Here is a 23,504-nt window from a genome sequence, read left to right on the forward strand (position 1 = left end):
AATAATTTCATGATTACTTAAAATATGACTGCAATTTTGCAATTAAATGATTTAGATAAATACATGAATGTCTTTTAACACAACAAATGACTTGAAGAGGTAAAAGCAGATGATAAAGGTTTAAATCAGTACCTTTCGAGAATTCCAAGAACAAGTTATTGTTTCGTACTTAATCATCCTCCACTGTTCTAGAATAGTCTGTAAAATTTACTCACCCTCCAGTGTTCTAGGTTAGTCTGTAATTCTTTCTGTTCTTTGTTCATCTTTTCGAGCTGACCATCCAAACCTGAAAATCAAAAAAAAAAAAAAAAAAAAAAAAAAAACTGTAGTTACAATGGTTAACACTTTTAGTTTCACTAAAACTATAGGCACAGGGGCCATTATGCTCACTGAGTAACTATGGCCCTTCTGTTCTTCATAAGATTTTTTCCCTATATATTCCAATAAAAATTATCAATTATATATCAAAAATTAAATAAAAAAAAAAAATAAAAAAATTATATATTCCTATAAAAATCTGCTGTTCATGAAAAGAAGAATTTTAAAGATTTTTTTTTTTTTTTTTGCATTCCTATGTAAAACTTTGATCGCCCATAGTGGCCCCATCCTACCCCTGGGGGGCATAATTTGAATAAAACTGTATCTACACTACCTGAGGATGCTTCCAAACAAATATAAATAATAATGACTTTGCTGTTCTTAATTTTAAAGATTTTTCCTATGTATTCCTAAGTAAAACTTTGATCGCCCATAGTGGCCTCACCCCATCCATGGTCATGATTTGAACAGATTGAATCTACACTAGCCCAGAAAACTTTCACATAAGTTTCATTTTTTTCTGGCCCGGTGGTTCTTGAGAAGATTTTTAAATTATCCTACCCAATTTTCACTATTTCTTAATTATTTAGCCTTGGAAGAGGGTGTTGCCCTTCATTTGAACAAACTTTAATCCCCTATACCCAAGGATACTCTGTGCCCAGTTTGGTTGAAAATGGCTCATTGTTTCTTGAGGAGAAGATGAAAATGTGAAACATTTATGTCAACAACAATGCTGATGACACAACAAATTTCGATCAGGAAAGCTCACTTGTGCCTTTGGCTCAGGTGAGCTTAAAACATCAACTCTAGCATTCATATGGACCAATATCAGCCTCAACCACTTTAATTTTACTAGAGAATGTTGAGGGATGTTTAAGAGTTTTGGAGATCTTGTTACAAACTTTTGCTTTGCTCCTTAAAGTTGGCCAGCTTCTCATCCTCTTGGTCCAGTTCTGTCTGATACTGCTCCAACTTCTGACGATAGTCAGCCACAGACATTTCCTGTAAGTCGTGCATGATCCTGTCTCGTTTCTTCATCAGGTTATTATGCAGTAAATTCTCCAACTTGTTCTTTTCACCCTCCAACTAAAAACAAAATGACCAATTGATCACTGCTACCTGTAGACAAATTCTGAGTTTTTCATAACATATCATTCATCTTATGATCACCAGACATTTAAACTACCCTACTTTGTAGAGTCCTACCCTAATTCTCTCTGTCAGAGCTTCTTTGTTTTGCTGGGTGAGATTCTTGATTTGATCATTGAGATAATCCACCTCCCTTTGATCCTCCACACTAAGTTGTGACAAAAGATCAGATCCCAGCTCTTCATTTAATGAAGCTGCTGAACCCTGCATGGTTTCTAAACTAGCTTTCAGACTGGCTACGCTGGTTTCCTAAAATCAAATCAAATAAACATTATTGTTCTAAGTCAAACTTATCCTTTTATAAAAGAATGACAATGTAGTAAAATAAATAAATGGTAATGGCTTTTTTTCAATATCAAATACCTTTGATGACATGGACTTTTCTATTGCTTGCTTTTCTTCTGTCATGAGTCGTAAATCTGCCCTCATTTTGTCAAAAGTGTCTCTGTCAACAGAATAAGAACAATGTTTAGTTTTGACCTTTGTGCTCTTTAGAGCGTTTGATTAAAACAGACTTGATAACAAAAGTCCTTTTATTCTAGCCCATTACTGACTTGTTTTTGCTGTTCCTAGTCTCCATTTTCTGCATCTCACTGACCAGATTGTTGATCTTAGATTCCACTGCCTCTAGCTTTTGTTTGTGTTCATTATACTCTTTCTCCATTACTTCTAGTTTCTGTTCATACTCCATTTTTCCTTTCTGGAGATCAAGTCTTGATCTACGCATGTCATAATAACCCCCAGTTAAAGCTCCACGACGGCTCACTTGGTCACCTGAAAAAAAAGTAACTCCTTTATTGAAAAGAAATGTACAATTCATTGTTAATTTTTAAAAATGTATTATAGACCTAAGAGTTAAGCTTTTTTTCCTTCTGAAATTGTTTCTAAAATTTTCATGTACATGTAAATATGGTATAAAGTGTCTAAGGTGTTAAATATAAGGTGCAGATGTTGCTTGACATATGAATTAATTAAACATTTTGTCAACATTAATCTAAGTTGGAATATCTTATTTTCTGTTGAACCTGCTACACTTCCTTTTGCATACAAGTAGATGTCAACTATGTTTATAATCATTTTAACTTCCTATACCCACATATATGTACTTAATTTCCTGAAAGCAGTAAAGATATCAAAGATGATAATTCTTACCTTCTAACGTTATGCAGTCAAGGTTTTGTGTTCTGGCAATTTGAGTGGCAGTCTCCATATTACGACAGATTAAGGTTTTTCCAAAAACATGATTCATTGCACGGTTAAATCGAGGATCAAATTTGATTTTACTAATCATAGGAATAGCATCCTGAAATTTAAATGAGTTATTATTATCAAAGAACAGTGATCCAGCTTGGGTTTGAGAACTTTTAAATCTATGACTATTCAGTGTATTATTTAAATGCCCTTATTTTAAGTCTTATATTGCATTATTATAGTAGAGCTACTGAGTAACTCACATTAGTAACAGGATACTGTGTTTCCTTAGCATCCAATTTATTGAGGGGCATTAGAGTAACCTCCCCTGGTAATCGAAGGCGGTTCATTTCTGTGAGGATCTTTGTGCCTGTTTTGTCACAATCCACCACATGATGAAACAATCTTCAAAAATAAATGGGAACAAAACATGTATACATGCACAAACTAACATATCACAGTCAAATTTTGTACATGTACAGTAAATCCATTATAAAAGGATAAAAATATAACCTGATATGCCACATTTCAGAGACAACAAATTAATACTGTGTTTCTCTACTTGATCTCCACTACTGTTGTAAAATGAAAATTTGCTTCAGACTGCATCATAAGCAAAGACCCGAAAGTTATCAAACTTTTTTCATCATTGTAAATTTTACCTGTTGCCAGCAGTTACTTCCACGCAAGTAAAGAATGTCTTTTCACAGTCCAACTGACCAATCAGAGTTCCATAGTATCCGTCCACCACCTCCTGAAATTTACCCTGCTCGCGAAAGGAATCCAGCACTTTTTGTACACTGTCTATACCATTCAGAGTAGCCTAAGAAAAAAGGTGTAAGTCTTAAATAAGTCTTAAAAACATACCATACTTTTACAACTACAATGTATGTTTATTTAATGTATTACTGACCTTGCCAATCATAGACCTAAGTCCCTGTTCTTTCTTACTCAATTCTTCTCTAACACTTTGTAGTTCTTGCTGTAGTAGCGTTTCTTGTCTCCATAATGCACTGAAAGAAAATACACACTTATTTTCAATTCATGTACACATCATAATTATATAAACTAAATTATAATCATAATCTCAATTAAATTGGTAACTTTTTTCAAACTTTTGCTGATTAAGCTGTCATAAATAAGAATTATCAACTACCACAAATTTTCTTTCTTTATAATGCATTAAAGCTCAATTGGTATTTTGCTTTTAAACTTTAACTTATGAATATGTCATCCAAATACAGTGGACCTTCAGATATCTGGACGCTTCAGTTTCCGGATGATTTTTCATGGGAACGAAATTTTTTAACGTTACTTTGTCCCGTTTAACTGGAATTCTGCGTTCCGTATCTGGACGGTCTTTTTTCATCACAAAATGAATTTTTACGTTATATTTTGGTTTATTCATCCAGACGATAATTTTCTAACTGGTCTGTCAAGTCTGCTCAAATTTCTTGATATGGGTGTTAATTGTTGTAAAAACACTGGTCTGGCTGTTTGTTTCAATGGCTTGCGGCAAGGTTAATTGTAGGTCGATAGGTACGCACGAGACTCTCGCTTCTCTAACATGGTTTTGATACGTATTAATTAATTGAAATAATTTTACAAGTCTAGGATAATTGTTTCCTAGTCGGCAAATATGTTTCTTTTACTGTTAGAATACAGTCGTAACATGTTTTTATGTATTTATAGACATGACATCGGAGTTTTTTTTTTAAGCACAGTATTTTGTGTGCAAAACACATCTATGATTTGATGACATTTATAAAATCACTTTCAAAATTACACAATCGTTAATACGATCTCGCTTTGGATGATTACGATTAGCGTTCGTATACATGTGCAGATTATGTCACATTTAGCATTGATGGGCGTTCATATTAAATAAGACTCTACCGACAGTACCGACATGGCTACTAGGAGAAGTTGATTCATTAGAAATTGGGAAGTAGAAATAATAAGTGTGACCATATAAACACGTTTTTTTCCAATGACACATGTAGTTTTTATTTAAACAAGTACTGAGTAGTACTAACTTATATTAAAGTATTTAAACAATAAAACATATTGGTATAAAGCAGCATTCTTCACTATTGCCAATGGTAAAAGGCCATATAACTAAAATCAAAGGCAATTCAGGTATCCGGACGCTTCACATATCCGGACAAATTGACTGGAAACCAAAGCGTCCGGATAAATGAGGCTCCACTGTAAATAAGAACAACAAAATACTACTAACTTTCTTTCATTTTGTAATGCATCCCTCTGTTTCTTCATTTCATTAAAATTTCTGTTGTTCTGTTCAATGATGTCTTTGTTCTGTTCAATTTTGCTGCTTATTTCCTGAAATCAAAAGGATAAAATCCATGGATAATTTTAAGGTATCAGTTGTGCATTGAAAAAAATTCTAGAATACCTATGTACATGCATCTGTGAGAAGATTCCATATATTTCATCCAAATGTTTAAGAAGGTGTACCTAGCACATTATTAGTTCTGTCTTGAAACTATCAACACTCATAAGTCATAAAGTTTACTAAGGGAAAAACTCACCAGAGTTTGAGTTCCAAGGTGCTCAGCTCTTTTGCTATCATTGACTAAATCCTCTCTCAGCCTTTTTATCTACAAAAGTTTTATAATCAGGACATAAAACAAGAGGCCCAAGGGCCTTAACGAGGTTCGCTCCTGAGCTTTTGAGCAGATTCTTATCTTAACCTATATTTCAAAAATTCTGCATAATGTTTTAATTCTTACAATAAATTTGGATTCTACAATGCCAATTTAACTATATTCAGTTAAAACTCCATGATTAAATTCCATACCAAAAGCATTAAGTGAGGAACTATATTTTGTGGCGGAAGGTTTTTTTTAGAAGAAAATGATCATTTTTTCTCTTTCGAAGAATTAAAAGTATGTTAAGTTTGGATTCCTATTTTTACATGTAGTCTGCACACATAGTTCTTTTGTGCAGTGGACTGTTTTATACTGATCCTAAATTATCTATTAAAAAAACTGTCATGAATTCTATCATCATATTTGATAAATATAGCAAATATATTGTGGAAATGAAGAAAAAAATAGCCTTAATTTAAGCTTAAAATTAGCACTATTTTAGTAATATCTAAAAATTAACATCACAGACCCCCACTTTTAATTTTCTTTTCTGAATATATACGATACTTTTAATCATTCTTCTTAAATTCAGTAAAATGTCATTACTTTCAAAGACTTTTTTTGCTTGTTAAATCTTAATACCAGAAAAATGAAAATGTTTGAGTGCAAAAAGGTCAAATAATTGAACATGCGGAGTAATTCAAAAATTTCTTCGTTGTTACAAATTTTAATGTGTCTATTTAAGATGAAATAAGACTGTGTTTGTTCACCATAATTTATTTGAACAAAAAATATTGAAGGAAAAACTTTAAAAATTGATTTATGTGTAAGACGTATTTACAGTGCAAAAAGGTCAAACTAAATGCTCTGTAGCGCCAAAAGAAGCGCATTGACCCCCATTTTTTGTTTTGATTTTTAATAAAGCTATGTGTATAAATTCTAAAAATATACTTGATAAAAAATTCTCATTACTTTTGATGGCAGGATCCAACCTCCTTAACGGTCACCTGAGTATAATACAACAATTTAGAGGATCCATAGAGTATAAAATGAACTGAAATGTGAAGCTTTGTTGCCCAAAAGCAAGAAAAATAGGGTGATCAGGATTAACAAAATAATTAGTCTAGTATTCATTAACAGTTCATAAATTAGGTTCTAATCTGTTCCCCATTTATCACTCTCACCAGACAGTATATTAAGAAACTATCAGTGCTTCTGTACTCTATTAATTCCTCGTGGAAATCTCTTACATTGGCCTGAGTAAGACTCTTGGTCTTTGATGAACATTTAAGGTACTGGTATTCCATCCCTAATAGCCTCAGATTCAATGAATTTGAATGCATAACAGATGTGTACGGGTGGAATACTCAGTATATTTAGACATAATCTACATTTATTACTATAGCATGTAAGAAAGGAAGTGTCCTAATTTATGACTTGACCTTTGTTGAAGAGTTATCTCCCTCTTTTTTTAAGTAATAAAAATCAATTTTAAAAAAAAATACGGTAAAAAAATTGTTTTCAATTGTCATTCTATTTCTAATGATTTAATGGATCTTTCCACCACAGTAGCTATTGATATTCTTATTATCTGAATTTTTATTTTAAAAAAATCGCTTGTCTCCATAGACTTCAATGCAATTTCTATTAATTAAATACTGCTTAGTCAATTACGTTTTTGAAACTTTCACTTGGTAAATCCTTTTCTACTGTAAAGTTCTTTGAATTAATATCAGAGTATTATATACGTGATTGATATTTAAGGATAGAGAATTAGTTCCTATTAGGGATGGAAAACCTTAATAAGACAAGTCTACCTGATCATTAAAACTATGAAAGTACTTTTTGTATTATACAATAAAAATTCTTGCATAATTCTCTTATTCTATTAACCTTTCAAGCACATTATTTACAGTGATTAATTATCACAAGTAAATGGCAAAGGGGAATAACTCCTCTCAGTAGAATACAAATTAATAGAGCCCTGGCCTGGACTAGAACACTTGACCAAATGGTCTTGATGTTCAAAAATCTGGTAAAAATACCCTTCCTTATTAAAACTTTTACCCTTTTTGCCTCTGATATGCCCAGGTGCAGAGAAGATTTTTAAAGCATTAATGCATTTTCACTATATAATAAATAGAGTCCCGCCCTAACATCAGAACCTCTGATCCAGGGGTCATGAAATTCACAAATTTGGAAAAGGCATCCTTGCTTATCATAACCATGTATTTGTTTAAATAATACCCATTGAATTTTAAACTACCTGATGATGCTTCCATGTCAATATAACAAATGGCTTTGTTGTACTTGAGAAGATTTTTTAAAAAAATTCCCATATATTCCTTTGTAAAAATTTGATCCCTCATTGTGGCTCCTCCCTATCCCAGGGGTCATCATTTGAACAAACTTGAATCTACACTACCTGAGGATGCTTCCATATCAATATGACTAAACATAGCTTTTCTGTTCTTGAGAAGAAATATTTTTTCTATGTGTTCTTATGTAAAACTTTCCTTCCCCCATTGGGCCCCACCCTACCCCTGGGGGTCATCATTTAAACAAAATTGAATCTACACTACCTGAGGATGCTTCCATATCAAAATGACTAAACATAGCTTTTCTGTTCTTCAGAAGAAGATATTTTCCTTTATATTTCTATGTAAAACTTTGATCCTCCATTGTGGCCCCGCCCTACCCCCGGGGGTCATGATTTGAACAAATTTGAATCTACACTACCTGAGGATGCTTCCATATAAATATGACTCATCATGGCTTTGCTGTTCTTGAGAAGAAGATTTTTAAAGATTTTTCCTATATATTTCTATGTAAAACTTTGATCCTCCATTGTGGCCCCGCCCTACCCCCGGGGGTCATGATTTGAACAAACTTGATCTACACTACCTGAGGATGCTTCCACATAAATATGACTTATCATGGCTTTGCTGTTCTTGAGAAGAAGATTTTTAAAGATTTTTCCTATATATTTCTATGTAAAACTTTGATCCTCCATTGCGGCCCCGCCCTACTCCCGGGGGTCATGATTTGAACAAATTTGAATCTACACTACCTCAGGATGCTTCCATATAAATATGACTCATCATGGCTTTGCTGTTCTTGAGAAGAAGATTTTTAAAGATTTTTCCTATATATTTCTATGTAAAACTTTGATCCTCCATTGTGGCCCCGCCCTACCCCCGGGGTCATGATTTGAACAAACTTGAATCTACACTACCTCAGGATGCTTCCATTTAAATATGACTCATCATGGCTTTGCTGTTCTTGAGAAGAAGATTTTTAAAGATTTTTCCTATATATTTCTATGTAAAACTTTGATCCTCCATTGCAGCCCGGCCCTACCCCCGGGGGTCATGATTTGAACACACTTGAATCTACACTACCTCAGGATGCTTCCACATAAATATGACCAATCATGGCTTTGCTGTTCTTGAGAAGAAGATTTTTAAAGATTTTTCCTATATATTTCTATGTAAAACTTTGATCCTCCATTGTTGCCCCACCCTACCCCCAGGGGTCATGATTTGAACAAACTTGAATCTACACTACCTCAGGATGCTTCCATATAAATATGACTCATCATGGCTTTGCTGTTCTTGAGAAGATTTTTAAAGATTTTTCCTATATATTTCTATGTAAAACTTTGATCCTCCATTGTGGCCCCGCCCTACCCCCAGGGGTCATGATTTGAACAAACTTGAATCTACACTACCTCAGGATGCTTCCATATAAATATGACTCATCATGGCTTTGCTGTTCTTGAGAAGAAGATTTTTAAAGATTTTTCCTATATATTTCTATGTAAAACTTTGATCCTCCATTGTTGCCCCACCCTACCCCCAGGGGTCATGATTTGAACAAACTTGAATCTACACTACCTCAGGATGCTTCCATATAAATATGACTCATCATGGCTTTGCTGTTCTTGAGAAGATTTTTAAAGATTTTTCCTATATATTTCTATGTAAAACTTTGATCCTCCATTGTGGCCCCGCCCTACCCCCGGGGGTCATGATTTGAACACACTTGAATCTACACTACCTAAGGATGCTTCCACATGAGTTTCATCTTTCCTGGCCCTATGGTTCTTGAGAAGAAGATTTTTAAATGATGTCATTATTTTTTCAGTAATTCCTTATTATCTCCCCTTGAAAGAGGGTGTGACCCTTCATTTGAACAAACTTGCATCCCCTTTACCCAAGGATACTTTGTGGCAAGTTTGGTTGAAATTGGCCCAGTGGTTCTTGAGAAGAAGTTGAAAATGTGAAAAGTTTACAGACAGACAGACAGACGGACAGACAGACGGACGCCGGACAAAATGTGATCAGAAAAGCTCACTTGAGCTTTCAGCTCAGGTGAGCTAATAATGCACTTTCACTATATGATCTATATAGCCTCGCCCTAGCACCAGAACCCCTGACCCTGGGGCCATGAATTTCACAATTTTGGTAGAGGGCTCAATGCTTATTACAATCATGCCAACAGTTTGACTGCTTGATGTCCAGGAGTAAAGAAGAAGATTTTTAAAGATTGCATTAATTTTGATGGTTTTGGCCCCACCCCTCAGGCCCCAGGGGGGCAGGGGCCACGAATTTCACAATTTTTGTTCCCCTTCACCCATAGATGCTATATGCCAAAATTGGTTGAAATTGGTTCACTGGTTCCAGAGAAGAAGCTGAAAATGTTCAAAAGTTTACGACCGACGAACGACGACGGACGAAAAGAGATAGCAATAGGTCACCTGAGTGACTCAGGTGACCTAAAAAATTAACATATATAAGTAGTATATGTACTAACTGTAAAACCAATGTACTTGTTAACTGGCAGAAAATATTATGCTTCGTATACAGTGACTGGGAAGGGCTTGGGCCATAGTCACAATGAACAGAAAAATCAACCATTCAACCGTTAGCGTGCATTCAATTCTCAGGGTTGTCCCTAAGACCTGGGGGCCGGGGAATTTCCACGCCTATGATGACGTCATCCCCCTGCTACTCTGGTATTCACCCTCAACCTCTTGTTAGGGGAGGAACCCTAGATAGAATGTTCTATCTTTAAAATGATAAATGTCCTATGGGCCCGGTTGTGGTGAGGGCCTGTCCCGAGACACAGTTAGATTATTCTAACTAGAGGAACCCCAGATCCCCCTTCTACTTTTTTAATGTCCCCTCCTATTTCAATTCTTAGGAACAACTCTGAATTCTCCATACCAGGTTAAGTCTTGGCAATGTTCGTTAGAAATATTTGGTGTACAACTTGCCTAATTTGTCTTTACTTTCATTTCAAATACATTCATTTTAATAAAACAAATCTCAATGGTTCAAATCTGTCAAATAGAAATAGACTACAAAGGTACTCACTGGCCTTCCCAATCAATGCTTATACAATGTACATGTATACATGTAACAAACTGTGTTTTTCCTTTAATAACTTCATGTCATATACTTGTAAATTCCTTTAATGTTGATTAGTCTTTTATGTAAGGAAAAATCTTGTTACATTTACATGCTTCAATTTATATCAAAACAATTCAATACTTTCATTCCAAATTAACCAAAAGAAAATTTCCTCTGTAAAAGTTTTCATCATCAACTAACCTGTTCTTCTTTATCTCTGATTGCCCTATTAAGAGATTTAAGCTCTTTCTTTATCCAATTGTCTCGATCATCCCTGGATGTAAACTGGTTCCCTCTGCCTTGTTTTGCATACAATTCCTTCCGCCTCTGTTCAGCTAAAGATAACCTAAAAAGGAGAAAAAATTATGTAAACGAAGTGAAATTAAAATAAAATCTTGACTAGGTGAGGAATTTTCAATTTTTAAAAAAAATTCTTTGCTCTCCTTATTCATATTATTGAAATACAAATTACATGTTCTGAACATTCTATCTCTTTATTTACAACTTACTTCTGGCTAAGAGTAATTTTTTTTCTTACAAGCTGACAAATGTCCATACAAAACAATTTACATGATGTTAAACACCTTCCTACATGCTTATGCATTTTCAAGTGAAAAAGAAAATTGGGAAAATGATTTTTCACCAAAAGTTCTCTACTTTCAGTATTATAAACAACAAGAGTTTGTATTACAAGATTCCGAAAATAAAAATCCCTCCCGATATGTTTGAATAGCAAAAGTATCAATGAAGGAAAGTTGATTTACAGTATTTTAAATGGACATTAATAGTGTCAAGATATTTTTTGATGCAGTGTACAGAATGTTCAGTCTAACATCCAGTTCTTACTGTTGGGTGCAGTTTTCTTCCCTTTGTTTCTGAGCTTCATAAAGTGGCAAATTGTTTTCCAGTTGTTGCTGAGTTTTTGTGATTTTCTCATTGATCTTTTTCAGCTCATCTTCTAACTTGCTCTGTACATGTAAGTAAGACATACATATAAATTTAATTCTGTTTTTCTTCAGGGAAGGGTAAATCCACCAAGTTTACACAGTTATTGTACCTACCCTTGAGCTCTTGTCTCCCTCTAATTCATCCTGAATGTCTTTGATCATTAATTCCAGTTTTGCCCTGCGCTTTGTCACTTCTTGGTATTCTGAGTTCAAGGTTTCTTTCTCTTCCATCACTGACTGCATCTTAGTTTTCAGGTCTCGGAGTTCTCTTGTTATGGACTATAACAAATAAGTTGAATTTGTGACTGGTCATCTAGTACAAGGATGGCAATTCTTGTGACAGAATGCAATACTGTAAACCAAAAATATTTTTCGCCACAGTTTTTATTCACAATTTGTTGGTTTGAAATCCATCTGGGTCTACTTATTTTGTGACTGAAGAAATATTCTACAGAAATGCATGATTAAATTTATGGTTAGCAGCAAAAAATATTCACGAGTATAAAAAGATCATGAAATTCGCGGATATTTCTCGCATGTGAATAAAAGTTGGTTTACAGTAACAGCCATCAGAAGTTTTCTGATCTGTGTATACCTTGACTTTGTCTACAGTAGATTGCTGCTTGTCACGGATCTTCTGTGTCATAGCACCACTGTTATCTCTCTTATCTTGTAGCTAATTCAATAAAAAAAAACTACATAATTAACTGTATTTGATGCACAATGTGACATTTATTTCTAGATAAGAACAAAAAACACTCTCTTAAATACAAATACAGTGTAAACATTAACAGACAAACAATATCACATATCCTACAGCCTTTCTAACCATGAAAATAAAACACTAACTTATAAAGAATGCTCAACATCCTAACTTCTTTTCAGAATCACAATATCACATATCCTACAGCCTTTCTAACCATGAAAATAAAACACTAACTTATAAAGAATGCTCAACATCCTAACTTCTTTTCAGAATCACTTATTTCCATATCAATGAAAAGTATGATGTAAAGTAAAACTGTAATTATGTACAAGTCAACAAAAATTACATCACCTGTTTTTAAGCAGGGTATAACATTATTATTATTTTTTTTAACAACATACCTCATCTAATTTTTTTCTTGTGTCCCTCAGTTCATGGTCATGAATGGTGTATTCTAAAGATCTATAAAAAGTTGTAAAATATTAAAACCATGTTTTAAGAAAAAATAAATTCAATGTCACTAAAATAGGATAACATGTTCTGTAGTATACAAGATTTAAATACCTTAAATATTTAAAATATTGCTATATTGCTATGATCTTTCCCAATACACTGATAATAGAATCAGGTTGGTGAACTGTACATTGATAAATGATGACAGATATAAGAGTACCTCCTCATTTTGTCCCACTTCTGATATTCTTTAAGCTCCTCTTTCTCATCTTCTAACGTTGCTAGTCTTTCTTCTATATACTTCAACAGATCATTAATCTTCTCTCTTTTACCCTCTGTTATGACAAAGATTCTAACATTACTCAGATGGAGACAAATTAATCACTCACCCTTATAATAATTATGTGGACAATAATGGTCTGGTAAATATAAGGTTTTTTTCTGTTGTTAAGTTTCCAACTTACCAGTTTCTCTTAGAATTACTTTACTTTCTTCTTTCCTTTCATCATACACTTTTGTTCCAGCCACCTCTCTAAGAAGTTTGATTCTCTGAGAATCAGGAGCTGTTGCCATTTGATTAATCTAAAAAAGTAGATAAAGCTGATTTGTCTTAACACAACCTCCCATGATTCATTATGTTTTTATTTTGAAATACATATAGTTTAAAACCTTAGGGGAAAATAACGTACCTTTCCCTGCTTAACAATATAGTATGGGTTACTTCGAGAAAACCCAGCACTCTCTAACAAATTCATAACATCACCCTTCCTGAAATTTACAAAACAGACATGAGTGAAATCTTACACGATTCATTATGGCTAAAATGTCAGGTACTTTTTTACACACACACATATATATATAATTCGATTCCTTTACGAGCAACTTCGTACTTACGTAACCATTTTCTTGTCTAAAAAGTACTGATCTTTCTTGGATCCAATGACACGTCTGAGTACAACTTCATCTTTGTCAATCTGAAAGAAGTAACAAGACACATTATACCCTCAGCATATCTGAAAATGCTGTACATCTAGATGTACAGAAAAAATTTAGATTACTGCTCTGAATGACAAATGTCACATTATTCTCTAGACACTGTCCACAAATATATTAAATGTAGCTAAAAACTTAAAAGTCTCTAAAAAAAAATCTCCTATAAGGCAACAAAACACACAGATAAATTTTTATTGTAATTGAGATTATAATTAATTACCCTCTATTTCAAACATTGAATAACTCACTGGTATTCGATTATCTGAATTGTCAAAGATAATCTCCACAAAGGCTGAAATAACCCTTGGTCCTGTTCCTTCATGGAGTAGAGCTTGCCTTTGTTCTGGTCTAAGATGACTGAATTCATCAGACAAGACAAACTGGATAGCTAGAAAAACCAAAAAGATAAACAAGTTCAAATATTTCTATATCTTTTGGTGCAAAATTGCTTCCTGACCTGAATGTCATAACCAATTCAAAATATATAATACATGTATTGGGTCAGACTGCTTCCTGGTCTGTATTTCCTTTATATTATACACATTTTGAATAACATTAATAATTTGAAATGCCAATCACACTACCACATTTAAATCAGGAGCACTTACCATAAAAAAAGTTACTTTTCCCTGACCCATTTCTGCCAACTACAAAGAGAAAGGGCATCAAGTAATAAATGAGATATGCACTGATTCACATATAGTAAAAAGTACGAAAATTTGTTCTCTTTAAATAAATACCTATGACATTGTGCTTTGGGCTAAAAGGTTCCACAACAGTTTGATCCCTGTAGCTTCTAAACCCTTGGATAATTACCTAAAATTTTTAAAACATAGCACTTATTACAACATCATAACAACATAGATGTTAACTTATAAAATGAATATATCAGTTATGGGAGGGGGGGCACCAAATATTTTAAAATTGTCCGATTACACAGGAAGTGCATACTGAAGATGAAACCTTATTTTATTGGTATTTAAAATGATTCTTTTTATGAATGAACATATTTTCAATGCTGTAAATACTAGTAATTGTTAGATGATCAAATTTCAATCTCCTTCACACTGAGGGATAGAAGGGTCTTGTCAGTGTTTTTCCCCTTATATAACTGGTACCAGTAAACGGTACCATTCCCAATGCCAAAAAACGTTAATTTTTCCCAAACTTGAGACTAAAAATTCCAAATTCAACTGCTGAGGAACAGACTACAATGACATTGTAATTCTTTTCCAAGTGAAACATTGTAAGAGTTAACTAAATGTTTAACTTTCTCTTAAATTGAAAGTAGAGATCAGTGGTAATATGGCGGGATGTGTGTTGTTGACATATGCTAGCATCTTACATTTTTGATGACTTGAAATCGTGACAACATGAGAACAAGGGACATTAATATGTACAACAATGAATACTTGATGATTATTCTTTAAAGCTTGAATTAATAGTTAGGTTAGAATAAACACGAAATAAATTTCATTTGTTGACATTACAGAAAATTCCCTTTTGTTCTATTTCGACACTACTTTTCCCAATTGAATCGGTACCAGACCCAATGGGTAGATAAAAATTTGCTGCTTGATAAAATTGTCAATTTTGTGTTTTGTTGGACATGGAACTTTTGATCTTGCCCCTGATTCAAAGGATAGAAGTATGTCTACATTTGTAATAATCACTTGTTCAGTTTGACAACACCCTCTTCAAATTATGTGTTGCTCCTGTCATATTAAATATACAAATTCTCTGTCTACACACACATATTTCAAGTAAGAGTATATTGAAGAAATGAATTTAATTTCTGAAAATTCATGAGGACATGAACTAGGACGCTTCACGTCGGCATATTTCATGAAGCACTTCATGATAAATATGCCGGTGTGAAGTGTTGTAGTTCATATACCTCATGAATCCTCAAATATTCAATTCATACCTTATATTTACATTATTTATCTGATGAGTTGCCGCAAATTATGCCATTAAACTATCACTGAATGAATTCAACTATCCACTATAGTACTGATATAAAGCACTGTATTATGATGAAACACTGCAGATATTTATGCTAATCCATGATAGTTCATGAGAAAATGAACTGTTTTCTAATTTGGAACTAATCTTAAGGGAAAGTAATTGGAATGTAAATACAATCAAATCTCATTATCTCGAACACAATGGGACTTGAGAAAAAACTCCCGAATATCCAAGGATTCAAAATAGGGCAAAATACTTCAAGAATGTGTGGTTGGGACTTGTCACTTCCAAATCACTTCAACATATCCATGGTATTTGAGATATCAGTGTTCGAGATACTGAATTTCAACTGTATTAATTAAGATATAGAACACTGTAGTACAAGGGAAATAAAAATATATAAAATAATACTAGGTGTGAAAAAATTACCATATTTACTTTTCATAATTACTAAAAACATTTCCCAATTAACATATCAGATTTGGAAGAACTTTATCACACAAGTGGTAATTCCAAGTATAACAGGATCTAATGTTTTTCAGTTGTAAAGATGGATCGATAACAAATTTAAAAAAAAAATGAGGAAATTTAATACAGTATAAAATGCAAAATTACTCGCAACTTTTTAATCATATAGTAAAGAAAATTCGGTCAATTAAAGACAACATAACAAAATGCACTAAAATTAGGCTTAATTGTGCTGATCTTGTTTATTTAATCTAAAAAGAACTTAAATACTTGCAGACGAGTATCTCAGACGCCGACAATTTAAAACGTTTTCGTAGCTTCATACCTGCTTAATGTACATTTTGCACGTTTTCCAAAGTGGTGCACACTAAACACAATACTGATCACCAATGCATTATGTTGATAAGACACGACATTTTTGGTACTTTTTGGTTGAAACTTCAGTGTTTCTGCTTTGTTTACAAATTGCAAATGGCGGTAAATTGCAAGGCCGCTTGAAACATATATAATAAAATAAATTTTCAGAGAAATTGTAGACTAAATGTCGGCACTGTGCACCTGTATTTTAATAAAAATATATTTGTAAGGTATACATCTTATTGCCGTTACTTTAAAAATAGTAGCAAGGAATATGTAACTATCTCGACAATATGTCATTTGCCTAGGCGACCTCTTCAAGACGCGGGCTTTTTCGATTTGACGCGCAAGTTCTGTAGAGTTTTCTCCCTTTGACTGCTAAAGCTGATAAGTTTTATTATTTTCAGATATTTTAGTATCTTCGTCAGTCAGGAACCTATTTCGGTGGTAATAAGCATTCAATTACAAAATTTTCCTAACAAGTACAATTGAATAGGGAATTTATGCAGTTCTGCTTTAAAGGTTCCTGTAATTTATTTAAATATTATACCAAAATTTTAATTAAATAATATTGAAGAGATATTTCTTTTCCAAATGTATGACATTCTGTTTTGGGCTCGAGCAAAAAGATGAGGTACCTAAATCAGTGGTATGATGCTTTTCAAAGGTCTCTACCTTCTTAAGTTCAGCACCAAACAAACAAATGATTTAGAAATTATCAAAATTAACATTGCAATTGATTTACAGAATAGTTTTAACAGACCTGTAAATATGTTTATATTGAAAGTGATGAATAAAATGTTCACCATATCTGAAAATTTCTTTTAAAGTAAAGTTGCCTTGGGTCCAGTGGTTACTCGATCTGTTCAGACAGCCAAACTGGGCTCACATGACAACACCAACTTTGGGCAAAAATCCTGATTACAGTCAAAACTGTTCTCTGTTTAACCTTTTCCAGCTGATATAAACTATTTTACAGTTTAATTATGTATTTATTGTAAATTTATTTACTATCTAAATGCAACCAGCCTTTAAAAATATACACATAGATCATATATCAGACATGAACTTTTTGGAGTCCCTTAAAATTTTAAATTTCTTTGATTATCAAATGACAGTTGCTTAACTTTTATGTACAGATGTTAAACTTTTGTTTAGATATTGTTTTTGATTGTACTCTCAACAAATTCAAATTTGATTAGTAATTTCAATCTATTTTTTTCTTCCTTTCAAAAATTGAGTAATTGTTTCAAAGTTAATCAAACACTGTTGTACCTAAATTGTATAAATTTTCTTACTAGTGATATTTTTACTTTTATATGACATACTATAAGCTACTTTGTTACCTAACATTATTCATATATTGATAAAATAAGTCAGATTTCCCAATATAATAAAAATCACCAGCTCAAAAGGAGATGCCACCAATTTAGGTACCCCACTGATTTAGGACCCTCCATGATATATTCTTTAACTTCACTGATTCTGTACATTGAGACTCCCTTTATAGAAATAAGGACAGGGGATACTTTCCCTGGATTCCCACTTTCGCATTTTCAACCCTTCTCTCTTTCCTCTTATTTAAATGCAAATTTATGCATATCCTCACATTCTAGAATATTGTATAAATGTATGAACTATGCCTTTACCAATTATTGTAAGTTGTGTTTGCAGCTTTGAGCCAATGAATATTTGTATTTGCAAATTCACAATGTTTAGTGTACACTAGCATGGACAAATCCATATTTTTTCTCAGTTAAACTGATTTACATTAATTAAATAAGATGCGAAAATTAAAAAAAAATTACACAAAAAGAAGGTGAATAAAAGCAGGATAATTGTTACCTGGTAACTGCTGGGAAATGGTCTATAGTAACATTGACTAATACTCAGAATGAAATAATTAAAAGCAATTAGTCAACATATGAAAACTAATATATGATGTCAATGAAATTCATAAACCATGCTAAATAGTGGGACGAGGTGGCTTTTGTATAAGTTTCATCTTTTCTGGCCCAGTGGTTCTTTAAAGGACTTTTTAAAAAATAACTTACTCAAAGAGCAAGAGCTACTTAGGGCCTTTTTTGGCCCTGAGAATTTCTGAAAAATTGAAACTGCTCAGTTTTGGTTGAAAATGCAGTATTTATAACTTGGACCTTTGGCCAAAAGTTGAGGTATTTTTTCAATATTTCATATAGGGCACAACCTCTGATCCAAAATATGCAATTACATAATGAAAGATCTGTTTCTGAAGATCACAAAACGTATTAATTTTTGGATCGTGGGCTGTGCTCATATTTTAATTCTTTGCTGAAGGTAGTCAAATATGCATGTTTTCTGCAAAATTCAAGAACATTGCATTTTCTCAAAGCCTGTTTTCCAATACCTGGATTCTCAAAAAGAAATTTTGTAATATGAAATAAGAGCGCTAAGTCTCTTCTTTATTTTGATATGTGAAATGGGACAGAGGGTAATAGTCAATTAATTGATATAAGGACAGGGTCATTTTATGCATAAAGTGAACCTAGTTCTTTTCACTAGATCTGAATTATTTCCCCTTGAAAGAGAGTGTATCCTTCATTTGAACAAACTTGAATCTTCTTTACCTATTAGAGGATGCTCTAATATGGCAAGTTTGGTTGAATTTTGTCTATTGGTTCTTGAGAAGAAGAGTTTATGTACAGAGGGACGAGAGTCGAAAACAGATAGCAATTAACAGACTGCAAAAACGACTCCGGTGACTTGATAAAATCAATATGATGTAATGTAACACTATTGGTTAACTTTACCGATATCATTGTATCATTATTCAAACAACCTTTAAATGATACAACAACTATTAAAGATGCATTAATTACATGTTTTTTATGGATAGCAGTGTCATTCATTCATCACTGATTCAAAATTTTGTCCACACACAAGTATTAAACATAGGTAATCAAAGATTACAAAACTCACCTTGATGAATGTTATCTATTAGTGAAGGCAATGTCTCTCATAATTTCAGTGTTCTGGCAGTGTGCATATCTAGATGCAAAAAGCCTGCAATTTTGGTCTGGATAGATTTTATAGTTTCTTGGGAATGTTCCAAAGATTTTAACTGTTTCAGTACAGGGTAGATCAGCCAGATAAGTCAGATGCTGCATCTGAAGCATGTTTGGTATAGTTTATCCCTAGATGCATCATCCATGCAACTTTGATTCAGATAGAGCTTATAGTTACTTGGGAATAGACCTACTTCAAAAGAGTAGGACAGGTCCAGCATCTGAAGCAAGGCTTATAGTTACTTGTGAATGGATTTGCTTCAAAATGTAGGACAGATCCAGCATCTGTAGCAATTCTGCAAGTTCATGCAATTCATGCAAGTTTGGTCACTGAAGGACATATAGTTACTTGGGAAGGACCTGCTCCAAAATGTTAAACCTATTCAGTCACCCTGAAAATGTAGGTCAGATCCAGCATCTGAAGCAAGTTTGGTAGTGTGTATCCCTATATGCAAGTTTGGTCCAGGTAGGGCTTATAGTTATTTGGCAGTGGACTTGCCCATAACTTTGACTGGGTTGCCGACACCGATGCCAACTCCAGGGGTATACCATAAACTCATCTGGACTTTGTCAAGGTGAGCTAAAAATTATTCAAATATATCATCACATGAAGATTTCCACTAATGCAACTATACCATCAGTGGCTTTTAATACCATTAGTGATTACTCAAAGTTCTTCATGACCTATGCCTCAGGTGAGCTAAAAACCATAAGCACTTTAAGCTCGACTTGATTCATTAATTCTATGTAATATTTTCTTAGTTCAGAGTAATTGGCCACAATGCTTACCCGAGTCCCCTTGCCTTAACTGAATGAACACCAATCTTGTATATTCATAACATATAATACCCCTCCCCCCTATGCAAATGTCACCAAATGCAATTCATTGAAAAACAACATTGATGAGTTGCTTGAATTTCAATTTTGATACATATTCATATACATCATTTTAGTATTCAATCATTATTCCATCATTTGTAAATAAGTATATGTCGATGTAGGGCATATTTCATCTGTGGGTAACCACATACTAAACACAAGAAATAGAATAAAATAAACATCCATTGATCAAGTATTTTATTAGATATCAACAAATATTGCTATTATGCATACATCACCAGATCAGATTTATATACATGTAATTATTAATATTCACAGCAGAAAGAAATAAACAATTAACTAAATTCTGGAATGAATGTTTATGAACAAAATTGTTTCATCCAACAACAGTAGACATATTTTAAAACAAAATTAAACTCCATATGGAATGCATTTTTTTTCTACTAAAGAATTTCCTTCTGCATTTGGAAAATTTCATCCTCCATTCCTTCTCATAAACATGATGTCCACAGGCTCAGACAGCCACCTAAGAGGCCAAATAAATATTGTGCAGTAAATTTTTCTCAGCTTATTTCTAATATATAATCTATAATACCATCATGCACAAGTTGTCAGCTAGATGTCATGAATTGAAAATGATTTTTGGAAACTGAAATAATTTTGGAGGTTCTGATTGTATCTCATTGTTTTTTTGTTTTGCTTTTTCTTTGGGGGGGGGGGGGGGGGGGGAGTATGCAGGCAGAGATCATAATACACATACTTTGTGTTCAATTATAGTTACTCTGACAAAACTAGTTCTGCAGTTTGAGAAATTTGAAGGGGCAGTGAGAGAGAGAGCACATATACATAATTTTATTCTCCTTCACCTATATGTAACATGTATTGAAATCAGTTCTACAGATTTACAAGTTCTGAAAATGTTCCAAAGTTTACGGATGTGTGACATTCACCTGTTCTATGGTAACTGAAGAGAAAAACACAAACCTATGTCACCTGAGTGACAAATTTTCACACCAACTTATCTTTGAGAGATAGGTATTTAGTATTTATAAACGAGACAAAATTTCATGAATTATGGTCATTGTTGTATATAATCTTTGATACTCAAAATATACGCCAGAATGAAATTTTTACGAGAAGACCATCTTGCGTAATTATGCAGAAATAAAGTTCTCAGGAATAATAAGTGATTTACAGCATTAAAGTATGATGAATATTACTTAGATCAATATACCTTAACCGTTTATATATCTACATATCTATTACTTAACCATTCACCATAAAAAAAGCGATATTACTATCAAGGATACAAGATACGTAAAATTCTACATACATATATAATTAAGTACATGTAAAACTTAAGTACAATGTACCATTACATCAACAAACCCTTGACGATTTACTTTGATATCCTCTTGTAGAAGCATCAAGATAAACACATGTACCTTACATTCCATAATAAATCTTGTTCAACATGGGGTAAAACCATTACTAAGACAATAACATTACATATGAACACTTAAGATGGCTTACATGTAATACAAAAGAAGAGTATTTTTTAAGTAGCTGCAGTTGTCTTTTCTGTAGTGTGGAAAATGTGAAATTAAAAAAAATACAACTGAACTGTTTGACACTTTAAAGCAAAGGGAATACCGGTTTTAAATACTGAGTACTCTGAAACTCAAATTTCATGACAATGTCGAACTTACAGCTAGTTAAATGTATTTAATTCGGTAAAATAATTTAATAGAAGAAAAACAATGAAAGAAATATGCTTCTGATGCAGTTAGGCTGAGTTTAACATAAAAATAATCTTAATCCGTAAGTTATTCTAAAAAATAGTTACCTGCACAAAAACGTACCAGTTATTAACTACATCTACACATGTATATTGAATATACAATAACAACTCAATAAAATCAACCACAAACTAAAAAAAACATGTATTGTTACATAATAACAGTGTAAATGTTAATGCACCAAATGAAATGATAAAAAAAGTCTGTAAAACTGCGTAGACTAGTCAAATTTGTGTACATTTCTAATGAGATTCAATTCTCCAGAGAGAAATTTCCTTAAAAAGAAGAAACTCCTTACATCTGGTTTTATTATGAGTGATAAATAAAAATATTAGTCATCATAAAATATGTTATTTATAAATCACATAATATCCCCCGATCTATGATAAATATAAAAAATATCTTTTCCCTTGACATCTTTGAAGTGTTTTTGATTTGTTTCCTATATGTAAAACTCCCATAAAATAAGGTGTGTAAATGGTCATTACCTTGGGAAAATGAGTAAATTACAGTAAAATGTTTAAAAAGATATAACTCTGCTAAAAAAAGTAATGAAAAAATAAACATATAACAACAAAAACAACTGAATATCATCAAATTTACACATTGTGATACACTGGCCGATTCTATTACTTTTATATTTACATTTCATTTCCAAGAAAGATTCTAACATACAGTAAATTTCTCTACATTACTACAATTATTTTTCTTTCCACCTGGGGCTACCTCCACCAAAAACAATATTATGCAGATAATATCTATATTTTATATTGGATAATATTTGTATGAAAAACACTGCATAGATTGAAAAAAAAAATATCAAACAATACAATACATAATGTACACATTTTTACAGAAACAGAAACCCATTGTGACAGCCTATACTTTCAGAATAGGGTTAACAAAGGTTACAAATATCCAATATAATAACATTATAATGACTATCAAACTTTTCCATTGTTGGTTAAAAATTATACTGTAGTATACAAGATTTCCAAACTTTCCACTGTTAGTTGAAAATTATTTAAACATATAAATGTACAAAATTAACCAATTGCAAAACAAAACAACCAAAAAAAAAAACACCCACCCAAAAATGAGTATTTTAAAAAACTGTCATGTTTTATAGCAAATAAAAATATAGCATTCATTTTTTTGTAAATAAATACTCTTCGAATAAGTTCTTATATTATATAACCTTCAATGGTTATCCAAATTTAAGTCTTTAAAAAACAAATACAAAAC

General features: G+C 32.7%; 1 protein-coding gene across 2 annotated transcripts in view; it reads right to left on the minus strand.

Annotated features, from left to right (window-relative positions):
- Nucleotides 1-23,504, minus strand: part of LOC133191355 (structural maintenance of chromosomes protein 3-like) — a 49,282-nt gene that overhangs the window by 5,105 nt on the left and 20,673 nt on the right. Inside the window, exons 1-24 of one of the 2 annotated variants that reach the window (XM_061327107.1) lie at nt 16,545-16,645; nt 14,524-14,599; nt 14,392-14,430; nt 14,032-14,171; nt 13,685-13,764; nt 13,480-13,558; nt 13,255-13,372; nt 13,011-13,125; nt 12,739-12,799; nt 12,227-12,307; nt 11,746-11,910; nt 11,531-11,652; nt 10,886-11,030; nt 5,211-5,279; nt 4,898-5,001; nt 3,572-3,671; nt 3,321-3,481; nt 2,922-3,063; nt 2,620-2,770; nt 2,022-2,241; nt 1,831-1,912; nt 1,525-1,716; nt 1,221-1,404; nt 216-286 (exon numbers count right to left, since the gene is read on the minus strand). In XM_061327107.1, coding sequence (XP_061183091.1) covers nt 216-286; nt 1,221-1,404; nt 1,525-1,716; nt 1,831-1,912; nt 2,022-2,241; nt 2,620-2,770; nt 2,922-3,063; nt 3,321-3,481; nt 3,572-3,671; nt 4,898-5,001; nt 5,211-5,279; nt 10,886-11,030; nt 11,531-11,652; nt 11,746-11,910; nt 12,227-12,307; nt 12,739-12,799; nt 13,011-13,125; nt 13,255-13,372; nt 13,480-13,558; nt 13,685-13,764; nt 14,032-14,171; nt 14,392-14,430; nt 14,524-14,599; nt 16,545-16,559 — 2,712 coding nt within the window. In that variant the 5' untranslated portion in view covers nt 16,560-16,645. Of the gene's footprint in view, nt 1-215; nt 287-1,220; nt 1,405-1,524; nt 1,717-1,830; nt 1,913-2,021; nt 2,242-2,619; nt 2,771-2,921; nt 3,064-3,320; nt 3,482-3,571; nt 3,672-4,897; nt 5,002-5,210; nt 5,280-10,885; nt 11,031-11,530; nt 11,653-11,745; nt 11,911-12,226; nt 12,308-12,738; nt 12,800-13,010; nt 13,126-13,254; nt 13,373-13,479; nt 13,559-13,684; nt 13,765-14,031; nt 14,172-14,391; nt 14,431-14,523; nt 14,600-16,544; nt 16,646-23,504 lie in introns of those variants that run through there. The other variant, XM_061327115.1, reaches the window with a different exon arrangement.

This window comes from Saccostrea echinata, unplaced genomic scaffold (genome assembly GCF_033153115.1).
Source record: "Saccostrea echinata isolate AGI-Se365-2 ecotype Australia unplaced genomic scaffold, CSIRO_AGI_Sech_v1 ptg000001l, whole genome shotgun sequence".
Lineage (NCBI taxonomy): Eukaryota > Metazoa > Mollusca > Bivalvia > Ostreida > Ostreidae > Saccostrea > Saccostrea echinata.